The 22,384-nt window shown below is 54.8% G+C and overlaps 2 protein-coding genes across 21 annotated transcripts in view; both read right to left on the minus strand.

The window, feature by feature from the left end:
• Window positions 1–39: 39 nt before the first annotated feature.
• Window positions 40–8,505, minus strand: NDST2 (N-deacetylase and N-sulfotransferase 2). Of its 4 annotated transcripts, XM_070433009.1 has the most exons (15): window positions 8,278–8,486; window positions 7,583–7,712; window positions 4,374–5,724; window positions 4,119–4,206; window positions 3,648–3,802; window positions 3,278–3,463; window positions 2,908–3,036; window positions 2,596–2,778; window positions 2,409–2,505; window positions 1,923–2,046; window positions 1,622–1,796; window positions 1,280–1,450; window positions 1,070–1,179; window positions 768–870; window positions 40–678 (listed from the first exon to the last, which is right to left on the minus strand). In XM_070433009.1, exons 3-15 carry the CDS (start codon window positions 5,376–5,378, stop codon window positions 553–555), a joined length of 2,652 nt encoding a protein of 883 aa, XP_070289110.1. In that variant the 5' UTR covers window positions 5,379–5,724; window positions 7,583–7,712; window positions 8,278–8,486; the 3' UTR covers window positions 40–552. The 4 variants fall into 4 exon arrangements, with proteins under 4 accessions (XP_070289110.1, XP_070289112.1, XP_070289111.1 ...); XM_070433011.1 differs by lacking the exons at window positions 7,583–7,712; window positions 8,278–8,486 and adding an exon at window positions 5,904–7,473; XM_070433010.1 differs by lacking the exons at window positions 7,583–7,712; window positions 8,278–8,486 and having other exon boundaries at window positions 4,374–7,473.
• A 521-nt stretch (window positions 8,506–9,026) lies between these two features.
• Window positions 9,027–22,384, minus strand: part of CAMK2G (calcium/calmodulin dependent protein kinase II gamma) — a 59,580-nt gene continuing 46,222 nt past the window's right edge. For 4 of the 17 annotated variants that reach the window (XM_070433013.1, XM_070433015.1, XM_070433014.1 and 1 more), the window contains 8 exons: window positions 20,393–20,461; window positions 19,173–19,217; window positions 17,159–17,207; window positions 15,871–15,984; window positions 13,845–13,920; window positions 13,386–13,480; window positions 11,496–11,740; window positions 9,027–11,012 (listed from right to left, as the gene is read on the minus strand). In XM_070433013.1, coding sequence (XP_070289114.1) covers window positions 11,508–11,740; window positions 13,386–13,480; window positions 13,845–13,920; window positions 15,871–15,984; window positions 17,159–17,207; window positions 19,173–19,217; window positions 20,393–20,461 — 681 coding nt within the window. In that variant the 3' untranslated portion in view covers window positions 9,027–11,012; window positions 11,496–11,507. The remainder of the gene's footprint in view (window positions 11,013–11,495; window positions 11,741–13,385; window positions 13,481–13,844; window positions 13,921–15,870; window positions 15,985–17,158; window positions 17,208–19,172; window positions 19,218–20,392; window positions 20,462–22,384) is intronic. The other 13 variants (XM_070433016.1, XM_070433023.1, XM_070433021.1 and 10 more) reach the window with 4 other exon arrangements.

Below are 22,384 nucleotides of genomic sequence, written 5' to 3' on the forward strand. Positions count from 1 at the left end.
ATTCTAGGTTTCTCCCACTCCAGTGAGGTAGACAAAACAGAAAAATAAGGATGTTTATTAAGGACATTTCTAGCCCACAGCTAGGGCTCATACTCAGCTCTATGAGCCACTGTCGGACCTCATCCCCATTCAATGTGAATGACATTAGGGAGGCCGGGCCACAGGTAGATCCCATTAATCCCACAGTAAGGGGTCCCTCCCACAGCCAGGTAGCCAGGTATAGCTATACTGGGGGGGGGGGGGGGGGGGGGGGGAGATGAAGAGGGTAATCTTTTGATTAAAACATTCCTCTATACCCTGCCTCTAATTCCTTACCTTCTAAGACCATGGGTCAAAGGTGGCTAGTACCATAATGTGGGATTATCAAGGGAAGCCCCTCTATCAGACCCCAGAACTATGGGAAAGGGATGCCCTTCCCTTCTCAGCCATACCAGGACTGGGGGCCACTGAGGTAGAAGGGGAAGGGGCCAACTCAAATCCCCGTTATGGGCCCTTCTCTGGGCTTGCCCCTTAGGGAAACGGGCTCTTTTTGCTGGTACAGAGGCAGTGACGTTAACCCAGACTGGAATGCTGCAGTTCTTCCTGAAGCCACGAGGGCACTGGCTGTCCAAGCCGGCTCAGGAGCTTCGACAGCTCCAAATTGTGGTTCCGAAAAAAATCCGTAAGGAAAAGTCGGGACTGGGGAGGAAAATGAAGGCATAAACAGTAAGGACATAGAATCAGATCTTAGTGGTGTAGAGGGAAAACCTGTCCCAGAATTTACTTACTTCACTGTCCATATCTGGGTACCTCCGACCTTTGCTCTTGCCTAGACAGCGAGTCTTACCACCTTCAAGTCCCTGGCACCAGAATCCCTTACCTTCATCAAACCTGCTCAACAGGAAGAGGCCATTAGTGGGCAGGAGAAAAAAGAAATCCAAGCCCCATAAATTTATACTACTTCTCCCTGCCCACAGGGACACATGTCTTTCCTTGAGAGACAGGGTAAATTCATGTCTCTTCCAAACAGCCATGGCCAACCTGCTTCCCCATTTCCTCCCTAGTCCTCTGCTGGATCATGGTCTCCCACCTGAGGGTCTGTGTGTAGTTCTGAAAGGGTGTGATACCCAGGAACTTTTGGATGTTTTCCATTGAAGCAGCCGGGTTGGTACGCAGCTCTTCTCCATCCACAATCAGCAACTAGGGACAGGGATGTGGTTACTGCTGTATTTCTTAGAAGTCCCTGGGCTAAAGGGAAAAGTGGGGGGGGACCCCAATGAGATCTATTGGGGGACTGTACCTGTCCAGAGGGGTAGTAAGTCAGCCAGCGTTGTAGATGGGTAGAATAGTAGCCAGGGACAAGACAGCGCTTTTGCAAGGAGCGAAGTGCCAGAGGGGCCTGGGAGGAGGCTGAAATCACCTGGTAGAAGGTATAGTTCAGAGCAGCTGGGTCTCCATGTGCTCGCTGGTGCTGAAGGACAGGAATAGGCAGAGAAGGGATTGGTGATTTAACAGAATTACCTGCCATACTCTTGGTCTGGGGAACAGATAGCATAGGCACCCCACCCCAAGGCACTAGTTTAATTTCCCTACCCTTACTCCTGTCTCTCTAGCAGTCACCACAACTCCATCCTCGGCTCACCTGGTACCAGGAGTAGGCCCTGTCAGCAGGGTTAGTGAGCACAGTGATGATCTTGGCTCGTGGTAGGAGGGCAGCCCCCCGCCGTGGTACAACTTCTGAGTCAAAGTAGGTGGCACTTTTTTCAAATAGGAAGTCAGTGCTAGCATTGGAAGGAACAGGAAAGAAGTCCATGTACCTAGGAAGTAGCGGAGAAAAGAGGCAGAATGAAAAGCCAGATGTCTGTGCAGTGGAAGCTGGAACAGGGTATTTTGGGGGAAGGGAGTGTTCCTCTGAGAAGTATTCCAAGGGGTCCCACTCTCACCAGTCAATGCCCTTATGGTAATTAGGGCCACTGAAGAACTGAATCTCCTCAAAGGTGCTGGGGCTAGGGAAACTGCTGGTCACAGCTGGGTGCAGGCTCAGGAAGAAGTGAACAGCTGTGGTCCCTAAACAGGAGAGAGTCCAGGCCATTGTGGGAGAGAAGCCAGCTCAACAATATGAGCTTAAAGAAGGTGAGAAAATAACCACTATGGGTAATAAAATCCTCTAGAGCCAAACTAGAACGAGAGAAGGAACATCTGAGAGAGGCCCAGGGAAGGGTTAAAATAGTGGTGCTCAGCCTTGACTGCATCTGAATCACTTTGATCTTTTAAAACAAAACTCCATAGATGATTCTGATAAACTGAGGTTAATAATCACTGTCTCAAGAGGCTGGATTAATGGGGGACAGGTATGAGAAGGGAGTTCCTTGGCCAAAGAATCCTTTAAGTTTAAGGCAAGGCAAGAGAAATTGGTAAGAATGACTCACCTGTCTTCTGGGGTCCCACAATGAGGAACTTGGGGAGCCGATCACAGGTTTTCTCCTTGGACCAGATATCTTTGTGCCTCTTGTCGTCACAGGGATTCTGAAGGTGAGGCCAGGAGTCAGATGAGGCCTAATCTTTTCTTCAACCCCCACCTCCATCATGTCTCTGGTCAGCCTGTTCCACCCATACCTGCCAAAGGGGGCTTCGCTCTTGAGGGAAGAGTTCAAAGTACTTTTGTGCAAGAGGGACAGGAGGAAGGGTCTGTAGGCGCAGCCGGGTCCAGCACTGGAGAAAGCGCACCAGGCTCTCAAAGGTGTACAGGCCCAGTCGATCATTTCCATAATTGGACAGATGGGTCATAAATATGCTGATCTGCAAGGGGATGCCTGCACGTCAGAGTTGGAGAGCCTACTACCCACCTCAGAATCAGGCGTGGTGAGCAAAGGTCCAACCTGCAAACACTCTGACTCTCCAATCTTCCAGCCCCTCTTGGCACCTTACCGGATTGAGCAGTACTGTCAGAAAGAGCTCTCCGCCTCGGATGCTCCGGTCTAGTTCACGAGAGCCTCCGGGATACTCATTATAGAAGATTGTGTGAGTGAAGAGGCCACACGTCTGCCGTGGCAGCACCTGGAAGGAAAAGAAATAGGGAGAGATGAGATTTGAAAGGTAAAATGAGGAGTAAAGTACTAAGCACTCAGCCTGAGGTTATAGCAATAAAGCTCTTGTCACGTACTTTAAGAATTTTCACCCTTCTACCCACTTTTATATGGATAAACTGGACTGGCAGTTAACAGGACATAGATCAATGCAGGTTGGAGGTTGTCAAAATGTGGGAGTTCAATTTAAGTTTGTATTGGGAGTCCCTCACCATAATGCCATTGTGAATGAAGCCACGGCGGTAGCGCGCAGGGCGGAGATGAGGATACTCCTCAGTGCTGGTCACCTGGATGCCCCACACAGATTTCCAGGCCTCATAGAGCTGCGTGTGGACGGGGTACACACCCGAGTGGTGGGGGGCCACAGCATACCCCAGATCCGTGGGAATCCCATGCTCCTGGGAATGGCATAGACTCTCACCAGAACCTGGTGAGGTTTAGGGAGTAGAGGGTAAAGAGGGTGGGGATGCCTACACAGAAAGAAAAACGGAAAGGGTAGGGAAAGGGTACCCCATGAGGGGAAGGTTGAAAAGGAAGCATTATCTCTGGGAAAAAGTTGGGTAAGAGATCCAAGGGTCTCACCACAGCAAACTGTTTGTTGAGCCTCATTTGGTCGGCCAGCACAGAGCGATTGTGGAACAGATGTGGCTGCATGTGGCTCCACATGTGGGGGAACCACCAGAACTCTCTGCGGTGCTTCAGCAGCATGTCATCCCCTGCGTCCTCCTCCTCTGTCCCTGTGACCACACACTGACCACTGAACACAGTCAATTAGCCCCTCTGCCCTCCTCTGTTCTGTAGCACTGACCACCTTCCGTCCTTGGGACATGTGCCCATTTAAGGCTGCCTGCTTGCCTACCTGCCAACTTGCCCTCGTCACCCACGCTAACCTGAATTCACACCCACCGCTAGCTCCTCACATCATTCGGACCCCAAGTCTTGCCCCAAATTGGACCCCTTTTCTACAACTTGTGTCTACCCAGGAAGGTGGGACAGAGAATAGACAGATCAAACTAAGACTGACAGGCTGAAGGAACAAGGCAATAAGCTCACCAGTATGATAGAACTTGCCCGAGAAGCCCAAGTTGAAGGTGAAGTTGGGGACTAAGGTCCTGAGTTTGTTCTGGGTGGTCAACAGAGCCTGGGAAGAGTAGCAGGGACAGGAGAAATCAGGAGACAGCAAACAGAAGAAAAATGAGTAGTGTTCTTCCTACCTGGAAAGGGTAGGGAGCGTACTTATGGCAAGCTCAGAATCAAGGGAGTCTGACAGGTCAGAGCTTGAGACAACTTGTAAGGAAAAAGACTGACCTCAACATCAGCCACCTTCATGCGGGTCCCTTCCTTGCCCACAAAGATGTCATCAATGTCTACCAAGATGTAGCGGTCAAGGTCCAGGCAGAGCCGCTTGCCAGTGAGATATGCAACAGCATCAACAAAAACAAGTTTGTGGAGCCAGAAGGAAAGGCCATGGCCAAAGAGCACCCGCTGGATGCCATCATGAAGTCCTAGATCTTGTACCACAGTGGGAAGCCGCGCCCGGCGAGGCACTGGCCCTGGCACAGGAGGCTCAGCTGACTGAAGGCTGGCAAGAAGCACTGGTTCATATGTGCTATGATTGGATTGAAAGATGGTCCAGTCATCACCAGGCAATGGCCCAGCCTCCAGGCGGCTGGGGCGTGTGAGATGCAGTAGGGGGGCAGAAGGATTCACTTGGTAGTCCCGGAGCCCCAGGTTTGAGTATAGAAAAAGGGGAAAGCCCTTGAGCTGGGCACTCACTAGGCTATGCTCATGGGCTCGGAAAAAGCCAATGATGCCCACGCCATACTCCACACAGTACCGATCTAGCCGCTCCCGACTCCAGGCATCCAGATTGACATACTTGAGCAGGTTCTCATAAATGATCAAGACAAAGCGGCCACGACTATGATCGGTTAGTGTGGGCATATCCCCTCGGCCAGGGGCCAGCTCGGTGCTATAACGAAAACGGCTGGACTCCAAGATGGCCACAATCTCCTGCCCCAGCTGTGAGTATGCACTCTCCACAAACACAAGGACCACAGGCTCAGTTCGAACTGTCTCTGGAGGCCTGGGAGGCCGAGGTGGGACTGGAGGCCGTACAGGGCCAGGGCCAGCTATCCCACCACTGCTGCAGTCTCCCAAGGGCAGGGGCAAGGGTTCCTTGGCCTTGGGGCTGGTGGATACGTAGTAAGCCAGGAAGCCCATGGAGCCCAGACTGAAAGCCATTAGCAACAGTATTAGGCGATGCAGTTCCAGCTGTCGAGCTGGGCGTACCACCTTCCACAGCTTGAGCATGGCGGGGGAGGGGAGGCAGGGGTGGGACTACCTCTTGGGAAGGGAGGTAGGAATTGTACAGGTTAGGGCTCTCCTGGGAGGGTGGAAGGATGGAAGGATAGGAAAACAGGGGAAAAGGATTCCCTCAGGGTCAGTTCCCTGAAGAGGTGGAGACAAGTTCTCTTAGTGCAGGGTGGGGAGGGAGAAGGGGCAACAGGGGGCAACTGGACAGAGTCCACGATGTCAGGTCACCATGGCCCCCTGGCCCATAGCTTCAGGATGCACAACTAGGCAGGCTCCACCCTTGGTCCCACTTGAGCTCCTCACATCAGAGGTCAGCAAAGTTCACGATTTCTGCCCTTCCTATCTGCAAGACAGAGAAATCGGTGGATTATTTCTTCCTTGAAACTGTGTCATTAATCCATTACCCTCTTCACCCCATCTCTCTTACCTTCTGCTCACAGGATGATTTGTTAAAACAAACAAACAAACAAAAAAACACACAAAAAACTCCTGTAGAACAACAACACAATCTGAGTCTCATACCTTAGCTTCAGAGGTTGATTCCCTTCTTAGACCACCATGTAAATTCTCCTCCCTGAGCTAAGCTCAGAGCTGGAGCAGTATATTCAAGGCCAAACAGCCCAGGAAGCTGAGCTCTGAAAGGAGTTCCCAGCCCATGACCAAGCAGTTGGCCAGCCGGCAGGAGCTCTGGTCTTGTGAGAAAGGGACAGAAAGCCCCACAAGTCCCGTGCTCCAACGGAATATCAGATAAGGAAACTCATGAGTCTGTTAATCTTCTTCATCAATCAAACTCAACATCACAGGCCAACAGCACTAACAGACTTAGTCAGGTGGACACTATTCAAGAGGAAAGAGAAATGGTGCTAGCTAGTCATTCTATTCGCTCCCAAAACCAGAAATTGGGGACTCCCTTTTCCATTGCTTACGAAATATTACTCATCCTCTGCCTTTCACCCCAGAGCGGCGACATCACTGGGAAAACCTGAAGGCTGAGTCCGAGTCTCTCTCCCCATCCCTTCCAGTTCTCCCTCCTCAGTCAGCCTCGGTGGGACTCTATCCTTATCCATGAACAGCTCAGAAGCAAGTCCTCAACTAGCCTGGGGACAGGAGGGACTGAGTCCTGTTATAAAAACGGAGAAAACTGAGTGGGACTGGATGCCAGAGAGAAATACTAGTAAGTCCCATCCAACCAATGGGAGAGAGAAGGAGTAGGTCAGTGTGATGGGCAAACAGTTTGAAGGAGACCTAGTTTTGGAGATTTTTTTCTTAAATAGATGGACTGCTTCTAGTTAGTAGCTCTATTGTTGCTCTCCCCGTCTTCGCTGCTCCTAGGGAGGCCAGGGGCTGGCAATTCCTCTCCACCACCCACCCCCAGGCACACCCATCTCGGGAAAGATGAGGCAGAGACAGGGTCTTTCGGAACCGGAACCGAGAGAGATGGTTTTGGAACAGTTCCGCCTTAGCCCGGGTAAAGCTAGCCGACATGAAAGGACAACTGGGAGAGGATCAAAAGGTGATGGGAAGGTGTGAATTCTGAGAATTAGAGGGCACTCTTAGGAGAAAATATAGCAGCGAGAAGAAGCCATTACAGGAAGTGGATACTGAGGATGGATTACGTACAATAGTTAACATTTACTGAGAGCTTGATCTTTGCCAGACAGCCTTCTCAGAAGTGGTTCTCAACCTTCTGGCCCTTTCAATACAGTTCCTCATGTTGTGACCCAAACCTAAAATTATTTTCGTTGCTACTTCATAACTTTAATGTTGCTACTGTTATGAATCGTAATGTAAATATCTGATATGCAGGATGTATTTTCATTGTTACCAATTGAACATAATTAAAGCATAGTGATTAATCACAAAAACAGGAATCTACCCAGCCAGTTTCCTCTCTACCTAGAGCAGTGGTTCTCAACCTTCTGGCCCTCTACATACAGTTCCTCATGTTGTGACCCAACCATAAAATTATTTTCGTTGCTACTTCATAACTGTAATGTTGCTCCTGTTATGAATCGTCATGTAAATATCTGATATGCAGGATGGTCTTAGGCGACCCCTGTGAAAGGGTCGCTCGACCGCCAAAGGGGTCGCGACCCACAGGTTGAGAACCGCTGTCAGGGCTTCCCATCTACTTCCTGCTCACGCCAGCCCTGAGGCAGGTGAGAGGTAGCTACTGTCACCCCCGTTGTACATGCACGTGCCTGGAGGTTCAGAGAAGCTGGGTAACTTGCCCCGCATCACACAGCGCCGTCAGTGGAGACCTGGGAGTCGCAGTCAGGCCTGTCGAGCGCCATGGCCCGTGCGCTTACCCACTGCATTTCAGCTTCAGACCTGGAAGAAGCGGCGACATGTAGGGGAGGGGACCCGGGGGGGCAGCTGGGGTCGGGGCGCTGCCTGCGGAAGGAGGGGCGCGGGGCCAGGGCGGTGCTGCGTGTGTGCAGCGGTGGGAGATTCTCGGGGAGACGGAAGGGTCATCGGCCGGGGCTGAGGGCCACCGTGACGGGCCCGGGGGAGGGCGGGGGGCGGGCCCGCGCCGGGGGCTGCGGGCGCCGAGGGAGGAGGCCCCGAGTGGCAACGCGGGTCGCGGATGGAGGGCCGTGCTGGGGGGGGCGGGGGGTCACAGGTGGATGAGAGCATCGAGGTGAGCGTGACGGGGAAGGGGCCGGGGTGCAGCGAGGCCCGGCTAGGCGGGGAGCCCCGGGGAGGAGCCGTCTGCGGGCGCGGAGGGGCCGCGGCCACGGCGAGGGAGGCGGGTGGAGGGGACACCGGGCGGGGGCGCAGGGCCGCGCTGGGCGCCGCCGGGACGACCCCGCGGTGGTTCTGGAGGCAACGGGGAAAGTCTGCGAGGGCAGGGAGTGCGGGCGGCCGTGCGGGGGTGTCCTCGAGGGCAGCTCACCCGGCGGACGGGGCGGCGTCCCCGCTGTCCCCGCGCCCCGCCGCGTCCCCGGGCCGCCCGGCTTCCCAGCTCTCGGGGCCTCGGGCCGCGCCGCGGCGGCTCCGCCATCTCCGAGCGAACGCTCCGCGGCGGCCGGGCCCAACCACCGCTCCCCCAGGGGAGGCGGCGCGCCGCGCCCGCGGGGTCCGCTCGGTGCCCGCCGCCTGCGGGCTTGGCAGCGGCGCGGCTCAACGCCGGACGGCCAGACGGTCCTCTGCGGCGACCCGCCGAGCTTCGGCCTCCTGGACGGCGTGCCCGCGCCCCACCCGCGGAAAGGCAGCCCCCCCTCCCTGCCGCTTGGCACAGTCGGCCGAGCGCCGGCTCGGCTCACCGAGGGGCGGGGCGCGGGCGCGTCCACTCCGCCTGCGGAGGGGGAGCCGGGCCGGCCCAGTGAGAGGCGGGGGGGCGGCCCCTGGCGTGGGCGGGGCCGGGAGCGCGTCCACTCCGCCTGCGGAGGGGGAGCCGGGCCGGCCCACTGAGGCAGGGGGCGGGGCCGGGGCGGGGCCAGGCCTTGGCCCAACACCTAAGGGCCCCAATGCTCCCTCCCCATCCCAAACTCGCCTGAGCAGCCGGGGGAACTGTAAGGAGGTGGATGAGTTTATGAAGTTTTATTCCAAAATGGGCCCAAAGGGAGTGAGTGGAAACCTTGTAACCCAGGCTGCTAAAATCTAAGCCTCTGGCCATACATCTCCACCAGCAGTAACACAGTGGACGGTTTAAAGGTTATTTTATTAAATATCTTCAGTTCAAGGTTTCATTGTAACAAAGCTATGAAGGGTCTACCAACATTCAGAACAAACACTAACTATTTTTAAATTATTTCTATGTCATGCAAAAATTCTGCATCAAATGCCTTCCATTTCCTGTTTAAAAGGTGATTTTTTTTTTTTAATAGTCTATTGTCTATAGATGCTGACATTAGCCCCAGAGAGGAGTAAGAATGCTAAGAAGTGGAGCTGGAGCAGCCACATGAAGCTATGGGTCTTAATGAACTCTAAGACCATTTGTCTTCAAGCCAGCAAAACCAAACCCCGTGGTGAAGGTGTCTGCGTGCTGGTACTGCAGGCTGCAGGGCGGCAAAGGGCTCAGGCCAGGGGCTGGGGCATGCATGAGGTGCTCAGAGGAGCCTGGCTACATCCAAGCACCAGCACCTGCGGGTTTGCTCTCTTCTCAGCTGGCTCCAAGGTCCATCTGTAGCTTTGCCTCCTGAAGGTAGTCCAGGCAGCTGGGGTCTACCCACTTTCCCCCCAACAGTGCAAATAATTGCGCAGACCAGTTTGCACAGTTGTTTTGGGGACACCAATGCCATGACCAGTTGCTCCCCCATTGTCTTCTCTATCTGCTTAGAGTATAGATCTTCCCCTCCTGGACTGGAACTCCTTGAGCACAGGAGGGACAATGAATGTAGGTAGGAGTCTTGGTTCTGAACACCTCTTTGGGGTACATGCAGTTGTTGTTGGTGGGGGTGATGCCCATGCAGATTGTCCAGCAGTTAAGTCTATACTTCAGTTGGTCAGTAAAGAGACCTCTTTAAGAGGACGCCTCTTCTTCTTGCCAAAGTCGTCGGGTCAATCTCAAAGACAGGAAAAGAGATGGACGTGCAGCAAGGGAATAGGAAGAAGGGAGGCAGCACTCAGGGCAGCCTGAATGCATAGAGACAACCATCGACTCAATCCCGCTGCCTCACTCCTCCCATCCCACCACAGGGGCACTTGGCAGAGGGCCCAGGCCCAGATGAGGGTCAGCACGGGGACCACCGCCAGGAAAAGGCAAGACAGAAACAAAACTGCCAAAGGCAGCAAAGGGAGCCCTGACGAGGGTCCGGCTCTCTCCTTGCTCAGTTGTAAGAAAACAAAGACGGAGCAAAGCGCAACCCTTCCCCCTTTCCCACTGCAGGGACTGGGCCTCAATAGCAGGGCCCGCATGCACTGCGCATCCTATAGAAATGGATGAGTCGGTGAGGACATGTCAGGCTAACACGAAGTTTCTCGTCGGCTTCGTAGCGGACACACTTCTGCAGCACCAATTCTCTTCTCTTCTACACTGAGTGGAATAGGACAGCAACATCCGGGCCCTTAGTCCTGAGGCCACTGCGTCTCAGCTGCCTCCGCTGCAGGCTGGGAGCTGTGCACTCTCTCCCAAGTAGGTCTGATGGCCACAGTGTTCTCATCAGCCTCGTTCTAGGTGCCTACGCAAATTCTGAAGAAGTCCATTCCTAGACCTGGGGCGTGCTAGGCCACCTCAGGGGCTGCGATCACATCACGGCCCCCAAAGTTTTGTCAGAGTTCTTGCCTGGTCTCCTAAGTCCATGGAGGCCAGAGGCCAACCTCACCTCTTCAGGGCTGGTGAGTGAGCCCGCTGCTCATGCCAGGATGGGCATTACACAAACTCCTGCCTTCTCGCCAGCCCAGGGGCTACCGATGGTTTTAAAACGCATCATGGTATGGATTCCATTTTTTTTTTAAACAATCTTTTTTTTCTTTTTTTTCCCCTTAAATGTAAAAAACACCTCAGTACAGCAGAGACAGACACGAAGGGCGGGCGGGAGGGCTGCATGCAGGGGCGTGCATTGGCTGCTGCCGCTTTGTAATTTAATTGTTTTAAACCTCAAACGAACAGGACTGCCGCTGTCACTCAGGCCCTCCAGAGCCACTGGCTGCAAAGGTTCGACCTCCAGCTGGGATCTCCTAATGCCCCTGTCAAACAGGATAGACATAGTAACAGAACAGAAGACAATAAACACACAGATGAGTTCCGGGAACTACACTACACACGTGGCCAAGTCTGCCTGAGGAGGTGGAGGCTGGGGGAGAAGATAGTATTGAAATATAACATCGCCTCCCATTTGCTGAGCACTGACTAAATGCTTTACTCATTAAGCCTCTTATTTCATTCTCACAACTTCATGAGACAGGCGCTGGTCTTTCCCTCTTTGACAGCTAAGGAAACCGAGGCTTAGGGGGAGGAGGTAACCTGTCCAAGGCCACCCAATCTGGAGGCCTGGAGCTACTAGCCCCAAGTCTGTCTGACTTAAGAGCAGAACCTGTTACCACCACACTGTGCAGCCCTTGCCATTCCTCCGGGGTGGCCCCTATCTCCTCCCTCAGTGCCAACTCTCAACCACCTCTGACCCCACCTGTCCCAGCCCCTCCCCACCCCCCACCCCCCACCAGGTGCACCTGTGGCTGAGCTCACTGCAGCGGTGCGGCAGGGGCCCCTGAGCAGTGATAGTGGACATTGAGCCACTTGCCATCCCGGCGGTGCCAGACCCGGGTCTCCTCCGACTGGCTGGTGCGAGGCCGGCCCTGCCCATCGATGTACTGGGTGAGGCGGATATAGGCGATGCAAGCGGCGTCCTCTCCGATCACATGGACATGTGGGTTCAGGATGGTGGTGTGAATGGGCTTGCTGTTCTTGGACAGGACTGCGGGGGGCAGGGCAGGGTGAGTTAGGGAGGAAGGCCCAGGCCTGCTCACTGACACTTCCCCTCAGCCTGCACTTCTAAGTCTCACCCTCTCTCGGCAACCACTCTGGGAGTTCTCCAAGTCCCCCATACATTTCCAGAGGCAAGGCAACCTCATCACATTAGTCTGTTACCCAAAAGGAAGAGGAAGGTGGGAACAATGATACCAGCAGCTACTGCTGTAATCAGATAACATGCTGGGGGTTTCACATGCATGAGCTGTAATTCTTTGGTCGATACCGTTTTCTTCATTATAAGGTACGGACACAGGCTCAAGGAGGTTAAGTCATTTCCCCAAATCACACAACATTTGAGCTCAGGAACATCTTACTCTTAAGTAAAGCCTCTTCTCTTTCCTATGATGTTTAGATTTCATAAGGGTTGGCTTGTTGCCAATTAGGGCTATAGAGCAAAATCAAGAACTTAAAATATTCCAAATGGATTTGTGATTTAAAAAAAAAAAAAAAAGGTCCAAAGTTCAAATTGAATCATCAAAGCACCAAGCTCAGGATATTCCCAGGATCCTCTGGGGGAAAGCCAAAAGATTGCCATTATCAGCAAACACTGTCAACTGTGTTACTTTTATTGAGTTCACATCTTAGTTCAAATGTTAGGTAGGGGCTACATGAAAACTTCCCTAGAGCTTCTGCAAACCCTGAAATTGCTTCTGGCTAACAGAATTACTTAGAGAGCCTAGGGTTTACATGTGCAGCTGAGACGTGGAGAGGATGGTAGTTAGTAGAGAAAACAGCAACAAAATAAAATTCAGGGCAGGATGGGGAAGCCCAGGACAAAGTGAGAAGGAAGTAAAAAAGGAGGAAGGGAGGAAGGAGGGTCTTAGTGGAGAGAAAGACGGGAGGAGGTGAATATTCAGCTTCTTATCCCCTGGGATTCCGTGGACCGTCTAGTGCACAACCCCCAGCCAGGACGCCCGTCTCCCTCGATACTCAGGAAGACCCTAGCCACAACGTGCAGTCTCACAAGTCACCAGCAGTGCCTGTTCCTTGCTTGCACAGTCTCATCCTGGCTTTAATTTCTTTACTGTGACATCTGCAGACACAGAGCAGTATTACTCGCTGAGACCACCTTAACTTCATCTCAGATGGTTTCCAATCATCTTGAAAAGAGATGAGGCTTGCCCTGGCCGGTGTGGCTCAGCTGGCTGGAGCACCGTCCCATGCATGGAAAGGTGGCAGGTTCTATTCCCGGTCAGGGCACATACCCAGGTTGTGGGTTCGATCCCCGGTTGAGTCATGTTCCAGAGGCAACTGATTGATGTTTTCTCTCTCTCTCTCCCTTCCTCTCTCTTAAAAAAAAAAGAAAAAGTGAGGCTTAAAGAAATACAGTGACCCTGATTGTGGCAACCACCACTGCCATGAGGCAGCTGCAGTAGGGAAGGGGCACGCAGGTTCTGGAGCAAGGCCTTCAAAGGCGCCCTTTAAGGCCATTCTCAGAGCACAAGGAGGCAAGCACACGGACCAGGGTGCAGCAGGCAGGTCAAGTAAGAGGAAAGTGGGCAACGGGGAAGAGGAGAGGGTGAGCGAGGACAGAGGCAAAGGGGGTAAAGGGGCAGGCAGGAGTATATCAGCAGCACGAACCCACTCACGATTCTCAAAGTAAAACTTATGGAAATCCATTCCCTCCACGAGGTTACCAAGGGCTTCGGGCTCAAAGGAAGTAAGGCCTGGATCACAAATCTTCCTGCAGAAAAGAAAAAGCAGCCTGTCAGTCTTCCACGGGGATGACTCGTCTTTCTTCCTCATTAGAGGGTCTATCCTGCAGGAGGTTAGCTTTGGGCCAGGCCGGACAAGATGGCTGAGACCTGAGGGGTACGCCTGCTAAGGCCTCTGAGCCCTGCCCTTCGGCCCGCTGCCCGCAAGCACCCCACGGGAGGGCTCGACCAAGGGTATCTGCCTGGAAGGGCTCCCGACCTAGCGGCCTGATGTTTAACTCGCACACTGGGCCCGAGGCCCAGCCTTCCCTTTCCCCAGGGCCCTAGCTGCCTCTGGGGAGGAGGGAAAGGCCTTGAGAAACTTGGGCCTCAGTGAATTAGGTCTCTACTCACGTGTAGGCCTCAAAATCTCCGTTGTTGATGGCCTCAATCAGTTGTTCTGTGATCTTAATGATCTCCTGTTTTCGCACTGTGGGGGGGAAAAAGCCAGCAGTTTACTTGCGTGGGACTGGGGAGCTCCTAAGTGGCGGAGCGCCCTCCCCAATCTTCAAGGATCCCCTGTGATCTCTTTGACAAAGACATCCCTCTTCTCTGTCTTTAAGGCCCTTTGCAGGAAGAGTGAGCCCACCTCTGTCTCCATCCCTCCTCTGTCGTCTGCAGAACTAACGACCCCCTTCTCCTGAAGCCCACCCATTTGTTACGGTTCTCTGGCCTTTGTCTCCCTCTCCATCAACAACCAGGCTGCAGAAAACACTCGTCTTTAACAGCCGAGGAGCCTGGCACATCATGAATACTCGGTGCAGAGGTGTGCATCCCATCCCAGCAGGTTCACCTTCTCTAAGAAGCTTCCCCTGATAAGGTGTGGCTGACGTCTCTCACCTGAAGGGGCTCAGTCAGGTCTCAATTACCATGCCCCCCACTTCCACCCAGCCCCCACTCAGTGGTCCAGAACCTCACCCCAGGCAACAGCCAGCCTGAGAGCAGAATCCAGCCAGGGATGAGGGCTCCCAAAGCATGGATGTTAGGATGGATGCTTAATTCCCTTCCCCCTGCTCATCTCCTCCACAGGGCTTTTCTGAGATGAAGGATCTTGGAACTATAAACACTCTTTGTAAACAGAGCCTCTCACCAGAAAGACAGCTCCATTTACCCTGGACAAGCCTTGAAAAGCTCTAAATCTCATGCCAGGATGTGTCCCTCAGGAAAATCAAGACAAGGCACAGACTGACAGGCAAGCAGAGTTGGTGCCCTCAGAGCCCCCAGCCATGCCAAGCCGAGGGACTGCTGGTGACATCCTGGGCTCAGGGCCAGATCACTTACAGGGAGGGAGCACCACGGCTAGCAGAGGGTGCTGCCGGGGGAGGGCTCAGACTGAGGCCGGGCTAACCCTGACCAGAACCTGGGCTGGCCCAGGACACATGCCTTTCCTCACAGGAGCGAGAGGCTGCAAGACACATGTGAGCAATTAGAACAGCACAGCCCAGTGGCACAGCTGGGAGAGGGCAGGGCAGCCAAGGGGACAGCCAGGTGGGGCCCCACAGCCATCAGCACCTTCAGGTAAGCAGCAGGTTAGCGGAACCAGCGAGCTCTATCCACGTTCTAGAGGCACGCGCGCGCCACGCGCACGCGCGCACACACACACACACACACACACTCCCTCTCCCACCCCACCAAACCCATCTGTCGGACCTGACTGGGGCCCTGTGGGTGAAGAGGGCTGTGTTTAGAAACTCTAACAGGACAGACAGTAGGAGGAAAAGAAGCAGACAAAGGCATGATCTACACAGACACAACTAAAAATACCCATACCAGCTGCCATTAACCTAGCAAGGCATCGTATCAACATGTTCTACTACCTCATTTATTTTTCATCAGAATGCTATGAGGTAGGGGTCATTTTATTCCCATTCCACAGATGAGGAAACGAACTCTGGGAGGTTTAATCTACTTCACACATTTCTGAAAGTACTGTAGCTGGGATTCAAACTCGGGTCTGTCTCAGCCAAGCCCCAGGCTCTCGCTATGATATGCTGAGCCCAGGAAACACCATATCCCAACGTGGTTTCTCAGCCATCGAAGCTTCCCCATCACCCGGCTCCCACCCTTTCTGACTTCTGACCCGGCCTTTCTTCCTGGCTCAGTGCTGAGGTGAGACCCAGTGCATACCCCAGTGACTTTCCACTCCTTCCCCCCATGCGATGCTCTCCCCCCACGCAGTGTCTCTGGGCCCTGGTCTCAGGTGCCCCTGCCTGATTAACAGCGCCTCCAATCAGCTCCCCCACCCAGCAGGGGCCGAGCTCCCAAAGCTCACTCAACGGGACTGGACTGCGGAGCTGGGCGGCCAGCTCTGGGGGGATCCCTGAGGGGCTTCAGGAGGAGCCAGGGGACGGAAGCCAGGTTGTGCCTCCCTCACACTTACTGGCTGAGGAGCAGAGAGAAGGCTGGGGCTGCATGCCTGCAGAGGGGGCTGTTCTGTCCCGGGAGCTCCGTCCTTCGGGCACCGAGCTGCCATTCCCAGTGCGGAGCGGGGCAGCTAGCCAGCCAGGGCAGGGCAGGGCAAGGCAGAGCAGCCAAAACAAACAGAACAAGGCAGGTGAGCGAGCAAGCCGAACAGGACCCGCGCCCGTGGCCCTGCGGAGCCTGGGCAAGGCGATGCCTCGGGCTGCTGTGGACACTGGGCCTCCCAGCCAAGAGCCCCAGGAGAGTGCACTGACCTCAGCTTTGGCTCCCAGAGGGGCCTTCACACAGCCTGTCCAAGGGTCCCCGCTCCCCAGGGAGATGTTCTAGGGGCTAGGCTACCAGGTCAAGAGCCCAGCAGCGAAGGAGCCACATACTCTGCCAGCATCACCAGAACTGAGCTGACCTGACCTTCACCCCAGCAGCCCCGAGCAACTGTTCTTCCCAGTCGTACACATTTATGATTCTATATTTTTTGGGTCCCCAAAGGTTTGGTGCCCCCTGGCTACCCCTGGGCATGCTCTGTCCTGCAACATTCCTCCCTGTTTTCTGAAAGCCTGGCCTAAGGTCACCCAGCGAGGCAAAGGGAACGATTCTAGGCCAAGCCAAAGAGCAGGACAGAGACTCCCAGTGGTCTGGCCGCCATGCCCTCCCACATCCCCTGGCACTCTGGCCAGGCCCATGCTTGGGCTGGTGGTCCTTACAGCATCACCAGGACATCGCCAAGTGGGGTTCCGACGCCACTGCTGGTGCCAAGGCTTTGTGACGAGAGTGCCCCACTCCTCCCCGTGTGCCTAGGCCTGTTCCGGTTTTAAAACAGAAAGTTGCACATCTTGGGAACCACCTCGGTCCTGGGGGTATTGAGACAACTGGTCTCACCCTACTGACAACTCACGATATTTGTGGGTTATTTCTGTAGGGACTCAAGGGGTCCCTGCTCTGGGATGACACAGCATTCTCTGCAACAGGCACAGGTCTCTGAGCCTTGGCCCTGGACAGGCTCGGAAATAACTCTAGTTCAGCTATTCCAGACTCGGGGCCAGAGGAGACAGGCCTCTTGCCTAGCCCAGCCACGACAGACAGGAGCCTCCCCGTCGTGGCCCACGGAGAGCAGCGTTAGGCCACACCCTCCTCTGGAGTAGATGGAGCCACCAATCTCCGCTCTGGGGGCAGACAAGGCAGGCGCTCCGCTGGAGCCGAGGCACCTGGGACACGGCTGGCGTCCCTTCCCCACCAAGGCCAGCACCTACCTTTGAGGTCCTCATCTTCCGTGGTGGTGTTGCAGCTCTCCGTGGAGCCCTGGAGGCCGGAGAGAACATGCTTGTAGTTACACAGGCCCTTGGGAAACCCGAGCAACCAAGCAGAACAAAAGCAGAGCCCGTGCTGGCGCAGGGAGGGATCCTAGGCGGTTCCGTGCCTACCCCGGCCGCCTGACTCTCACAAAACTCGGGAGTCCCAACTCCCTTCCCAACTCAGTAAATGGCACCACCGATGCCGCCATCTGGGCGAAAACCTACAGTCACCTCCTAGGTTTTTCGGTTGATTCTTTTTCTTTTTTCTTTCTCTCATATCTCAGTTATGCCATCTAAAATCAAATCTGTCCGTTCTACCTCCGAAATAAATCCTATCTCACTTCTACCTGCATCTAAGCTACCCATATCTGGCACCCGAACTGCTACAATCACTTCCTGGTCTCCCTGCTCCGCCCCCTGCCTCCTATGACATGGCCAGAGTGGCTTTTCAGAGTCCATCGGACTGTATTACCCCCCTGCTGAGAATCACCAACAGCTTCTTGCAGCTGCTGGAATAAAATGCAAACCCGAGTCCTACACGGCAGGCCCTGCCCGCCTCTCCAACTCCCCCACCCTCCCTGCCTCCCTGCTCCCCGGCCCCTTGCTCTTCGTGCTCGGGTCTCTGCTTGATGTCTTCTACTTCTTCATTCTGGATTCATGCCAAGCCCCCGAGTTTGCCTGGCTGCCTTGCTCCCATCGTGTAGTTCAAATATCACCTCCTGACCACGTAATCCAAGGCCCTGTTCACTCTTGACTTTGTGCCATTTCCTCCACAGCACTTATCACAACTAGACTTTATCTTAGTTATTTGGCTTTTGGTTTATTGTCTGCCTTCCCCACACCCGTGGAGAGGGATTTTGTCTTGTCACGTCTATAAAACAGAACTATGGGCGGTTTGGCTCAATAAATATTTGCGACTGGGAGTGAACAGGAGACAAGGTTATTGAGGACATAACGCTGAGGCCAAGGAGAATGTCGTAGGGTCTGATGATATTCTTGCTCTGTTTTCCTAGCTGACGTTTATTCGCATTTACACTTCGCCAGTCACGGAAGACAGTTCTATGACTATTACCCTCAGCTCACAGAGAAAGTAACTGAGAGGCAGAGCAGTAGAGTGTCCCGTCCGGCAGCCCAGAGCCAGGATTCAAGCCCAGGCCTGTCTGACTGAAGAGGCTGAGCTCACCATCACTAAGACCGGAGTAACTGCCCGGCCAGCGTGGCTCAGTGGCTGAGCATTGACCTATGAGCCAGGAGGTCACGGTTCGATTCCTGGTCAGGGCATATGCCCTGGGTGCGGGCTCGATCCCCAGTAGGGGGCGTGCAGGAGCTGGTCAATGATTCTCTCTCATCATTGATGTTTCTATCTCCCTCTTCCTTCCTCTCTGACATCAATAAAAATGTATTAAAAAAAGAAAAAGAATGGAGTAACCAACAGCCTAGACCAGTGGTCAGCAAACTCATTAGTCAACAGAGCCAAATATCAACAGTACAACGATTGAAATTTCTTTTGAGAGCCACATTTTTTAAACTTAAACTATATAGGCAGGTACATTGTTATTAACTTAATTAGGGTACTCGTAAGCTGGCCTTTGCTAAAAACATCCTCAATCTGATTGAGGTACCTTCGCTGAGGTCGACCCCTTCCAACTCTCCCATCCACACTCGTCTTGTATACTTGTTTCGTCTAGCTCCTTTCCGAAAACTGACTTCTGCACATGGGCCACGAAGTTTCAATCGCACTGTACGTGCACGCCCGCATGTGGTATTTTGTGGAAGAGCCACACTCAAGGGGCCAAAGAGCCACATGTGGCTCGCGCGCCGCGGTTTGCCAACCACTGGCCTAGCCTCTGCAAACACCTTTGCCCTGATGTCCAGCCTGCAGGCTGCCATCTGTGGGACCCTTGGATCCCGTGACGCAGCCCACCGGTTCCCTGCTGACACGGAAGCAGGGGGCAGCTCAGGACCCACTCACCTTGATCCCGTCTGTGGCGTTGTGCACCACGGTGGTTTGAGGCTCCTGTGAGGGAAGATTACAATTACCCTCCTGACCTCGGAGACAGACTTACTGCTCCACCCTGAGGGACCCCCACCCCTACCCAGGTACCTCAGAGACCTCTATAATGACCACTGGGGCCTCCCCACTAGCCATTCTCACAAGACAAAATGTCCTGACATGGCTGGGTCCTAGGTAGCCGGGAGCCCCAGATTTAGGGGACAGCACTGGCTGGTATAAAAGAGAGGCCTGGCCATGGAAGCAGGTACCAGGGGAGCTGAGAGGAAGAGGATCTCTGACCCCGATTCCTGCTCGTTCTGAGTTTTCTCTCCCCGCGGGACAAGGACACTGCGGGAGCTGTGGGGCTACGGGCACAGGCTGGACCCCGCCGACAGTGTTCACAAGGCGTAGGCCGGAAGCAGGGGGAGCAGACTAAGGTGTCCCAGAAAGACCCAGGGTGCCCCCACAGCAAGCTGAGCCCAGAGCTGCCTGCTTCACCCACCTCTGCCTTCCCCGGGGTCCCGTCCCTACATCAGCATGTCAGGCAGCATGAGGGTCCACAGAAAGCAGGAGGAGCAGCAGGCACGGTTACCCCTCCCTCTCCCCTTGTCATCCCCCTGCTCCCTCCTTAGCCTGCACTAGCAGAGGGAGCTCTGGGAGCGCACGAAGCCCCTCAGAAGAGCCAGAGAGCACTCCGACGGCACAAGCAGCACGGGGCTCTCCAGAAACCCAGCGATCAGCACCATCGGGGGCAGGGGGAGGGACCCCAGCCCTCCTTCCTGTTCATGAATTGCAAAGGAAAGGCTGAGGCAGATTTTATAAGGAGGCCTCCAAGAACTGACGTACAGGTCCCGAGAAAGCTCCTACCCTCTCCTTTTATAAACAACTGACCTTCCCGGCCCCCAAAGCAGACCCACTGGGGGCCCAGCCTTGGGCTGGGAGGTTTAGCCGAGAGCCCCGATCACTCTTCCCCCAACAGTGAAAGGAGCAGGAGCAGTTCTGCCGTGCAGGAAGGAGCATGGTCAGCCGGGACAATGAGGGGGAAGGGGTCTGTGGGGAAGTACACAAAGCAGCCTGATCTACAGGAATCCAGAAAGGAAGAGAGCCAGAGAGGCCTGGGCGGGAGGGCAACAAGAGGACGTGGGGAGGAGCAGGAGGCAGCCGGGGGCAGGGGCGGAGAAGCCGTAGTCAGGAGGTACCATGGCCGTCTGCAAGGGCGCAGGCTCTTGGGCTGGGCTTACGAGACTGTTTTTGTTGTTGCTCTGTGGCTGAGACAAGAAAACAGATGGTTTAGTTCCTCTAGAGTCACCAAAGCAGCTCAGGTTCGACTCCCAGACCTCCCTTGCCCCCTGGCCTGGCCTGGAGGAGCTAGGGCGCAGGTGGCCTCCAAAACGCTACACAGATGGGAGCGATGGCTGGAGAGATGATCGAAAGAGGGGAGCAGTTGGAGGGGGTCCAGAGACTTAGCTCTGGAAGCATCCTCAAGGTGGGGCCAGCCTTCCAAAGACTGGTTTAGGGCATCTCTCCAGGACTCTCTGCTTCAGCCAGATGCAATGTCACTGCACAACCATAGTCACCCAAAGAAACGCAGGAGCTTCTTCTCATTTCACAAGGGGAAAAGGAAGGTGGCTATCAGAAAGCAGAACAAAATTCAGAAGCGCTGGGTCTCCTATCTGTGGGCGTTCTCCTGGTGCCCTTTCAACCTGCCACCTGCACTCCCTTCCCTTACAGCACCAGCTTAAAGCCTGACCTGAAAGAAGAGGAACAGAAGAGAGAGGAAACCTGGTCTAGGAGGTGGTGTCCGAGAGGAAGGGGTGGGATTTGGCTTTGCTTAGAATATGCACCTACTGACCCAGGGACCCGCCTGACAGCTCGTGGACGGGGTCAGCTGCCAGTAAGGACTGAGCTCCAAGGAGGGGCCGGTGAACCCTGCTGGGGGCTGTGGCTGCAGTCCCAGAGCCCAGCCCCCAGGAAAGAGGAGGCCGACAGGCAGGCCAGCACTCCTGCAGCAGAGACCATCGGGACATCTCCTTATCTTTCAAAATATCACACCGAGTGGCACAGCAAGGGAGTTGGGGGGGGGGGGGGGGAGGGTGGCAGGGAAGGAAGGAGGCAGGGCGTCGTAGCGATGCTCTCCCAGCGGACTTACGATCCCCTAACCAGTGGACTCAGTCTCACGAGTGTCCAGTGGAGCCGGCGGCCCCGGAGAAGGGGCCCGATGCCTGCAAGTCCTTCAAAAGGCACAGAGACAAACGCGTGCCTGCCACCTCTGAGCGGGCGCACATGAGGATACACGCGAAAAGCTACCCAGACGGTTTCTTCTCGCCTGGGGGCCTCTTCTCCAGCCCCGTGGACCAGACCTGAAGCCATCCACCCTTCGCTCGCTGAGGCATCCCAAACCCAGGTCTGGGCATGGAACCTCAAACCAGGAACCAAGCGCTACAAGACTCCGCTGAATGCTGCAGGCTAAGAGGGGTTCCAGGAGTCAGGACGTGGGTCTAAACTCACATGAGCTCTGCTCTTGCCCATTTCCCCCCCGGGAAAAAGCAGAGCCCTCCTAGCTCAGCGATGACACTGACCTTCTGGGGTGGGGCTGCCTGCACAAGGCTGTCTTGCCTGCAAAGCCCAGCTGAGATAGATCCTGGCACAGTGGGAGGACTCCAGGGTGTCCTCCTGAAAAACCTGTCCTATCTGAAGAGGGCTGGGATGCCCCCCGGGTTGCCCCACCTCTGGCTTTAATGGACGGTTTCATAATGACTCAGGCTGCTGTGTTGCTCTTGGTGCCCCGCGTCCCATGAGAAAGAAGATGCGTCTCTGGCCCCCTGGCCGGCGAGCTCAGCTGGCTGGAGCATCGTCCAGGACACCAGAAGGTGGCGGGGTTGATTACCGGTCAGGGCACACATCCAGGTTGCAGGTTCAAGCCTCAGTAGGGGTGGGGCGTGTGAGAGGCAACCGATCGATGTTTTTCTCTCTCTCCACTTCCTCTCTCTCCGAAATCAATGAAAACCATGTCCTCAGGTGAGGATAAAAATACAAGTGCTTCCTGTTGTCTTTCAGCTGTTCCCCGAGGGTTGGGCGGGAAGGATAAAACGCTGGGCACTGCTAATGGGCAGCTGCACAGGGGAAAGTGAGGCTCAGAGACCTGAGCCTGCAACCAGCTCTTCTGCCCACCAGACGTCCACCGGCTGCCA

This window comes from Myotis yumanensis, unplaced genomic scaffold (assembly GCF_028538775.1).
Source record: "Myotis yumanensis isolate MYYU_CA2020_CCGP unplaced genomic scaffold, mMyoYum1.0.hap1 SCAF_13, whole genome shotgun sequence".
NCBI lineage: Eukaryota > Metazoa > Chordata > Mammalia > Chiroptera > Vespertilionidae > Myotis > Myotis yumanensis.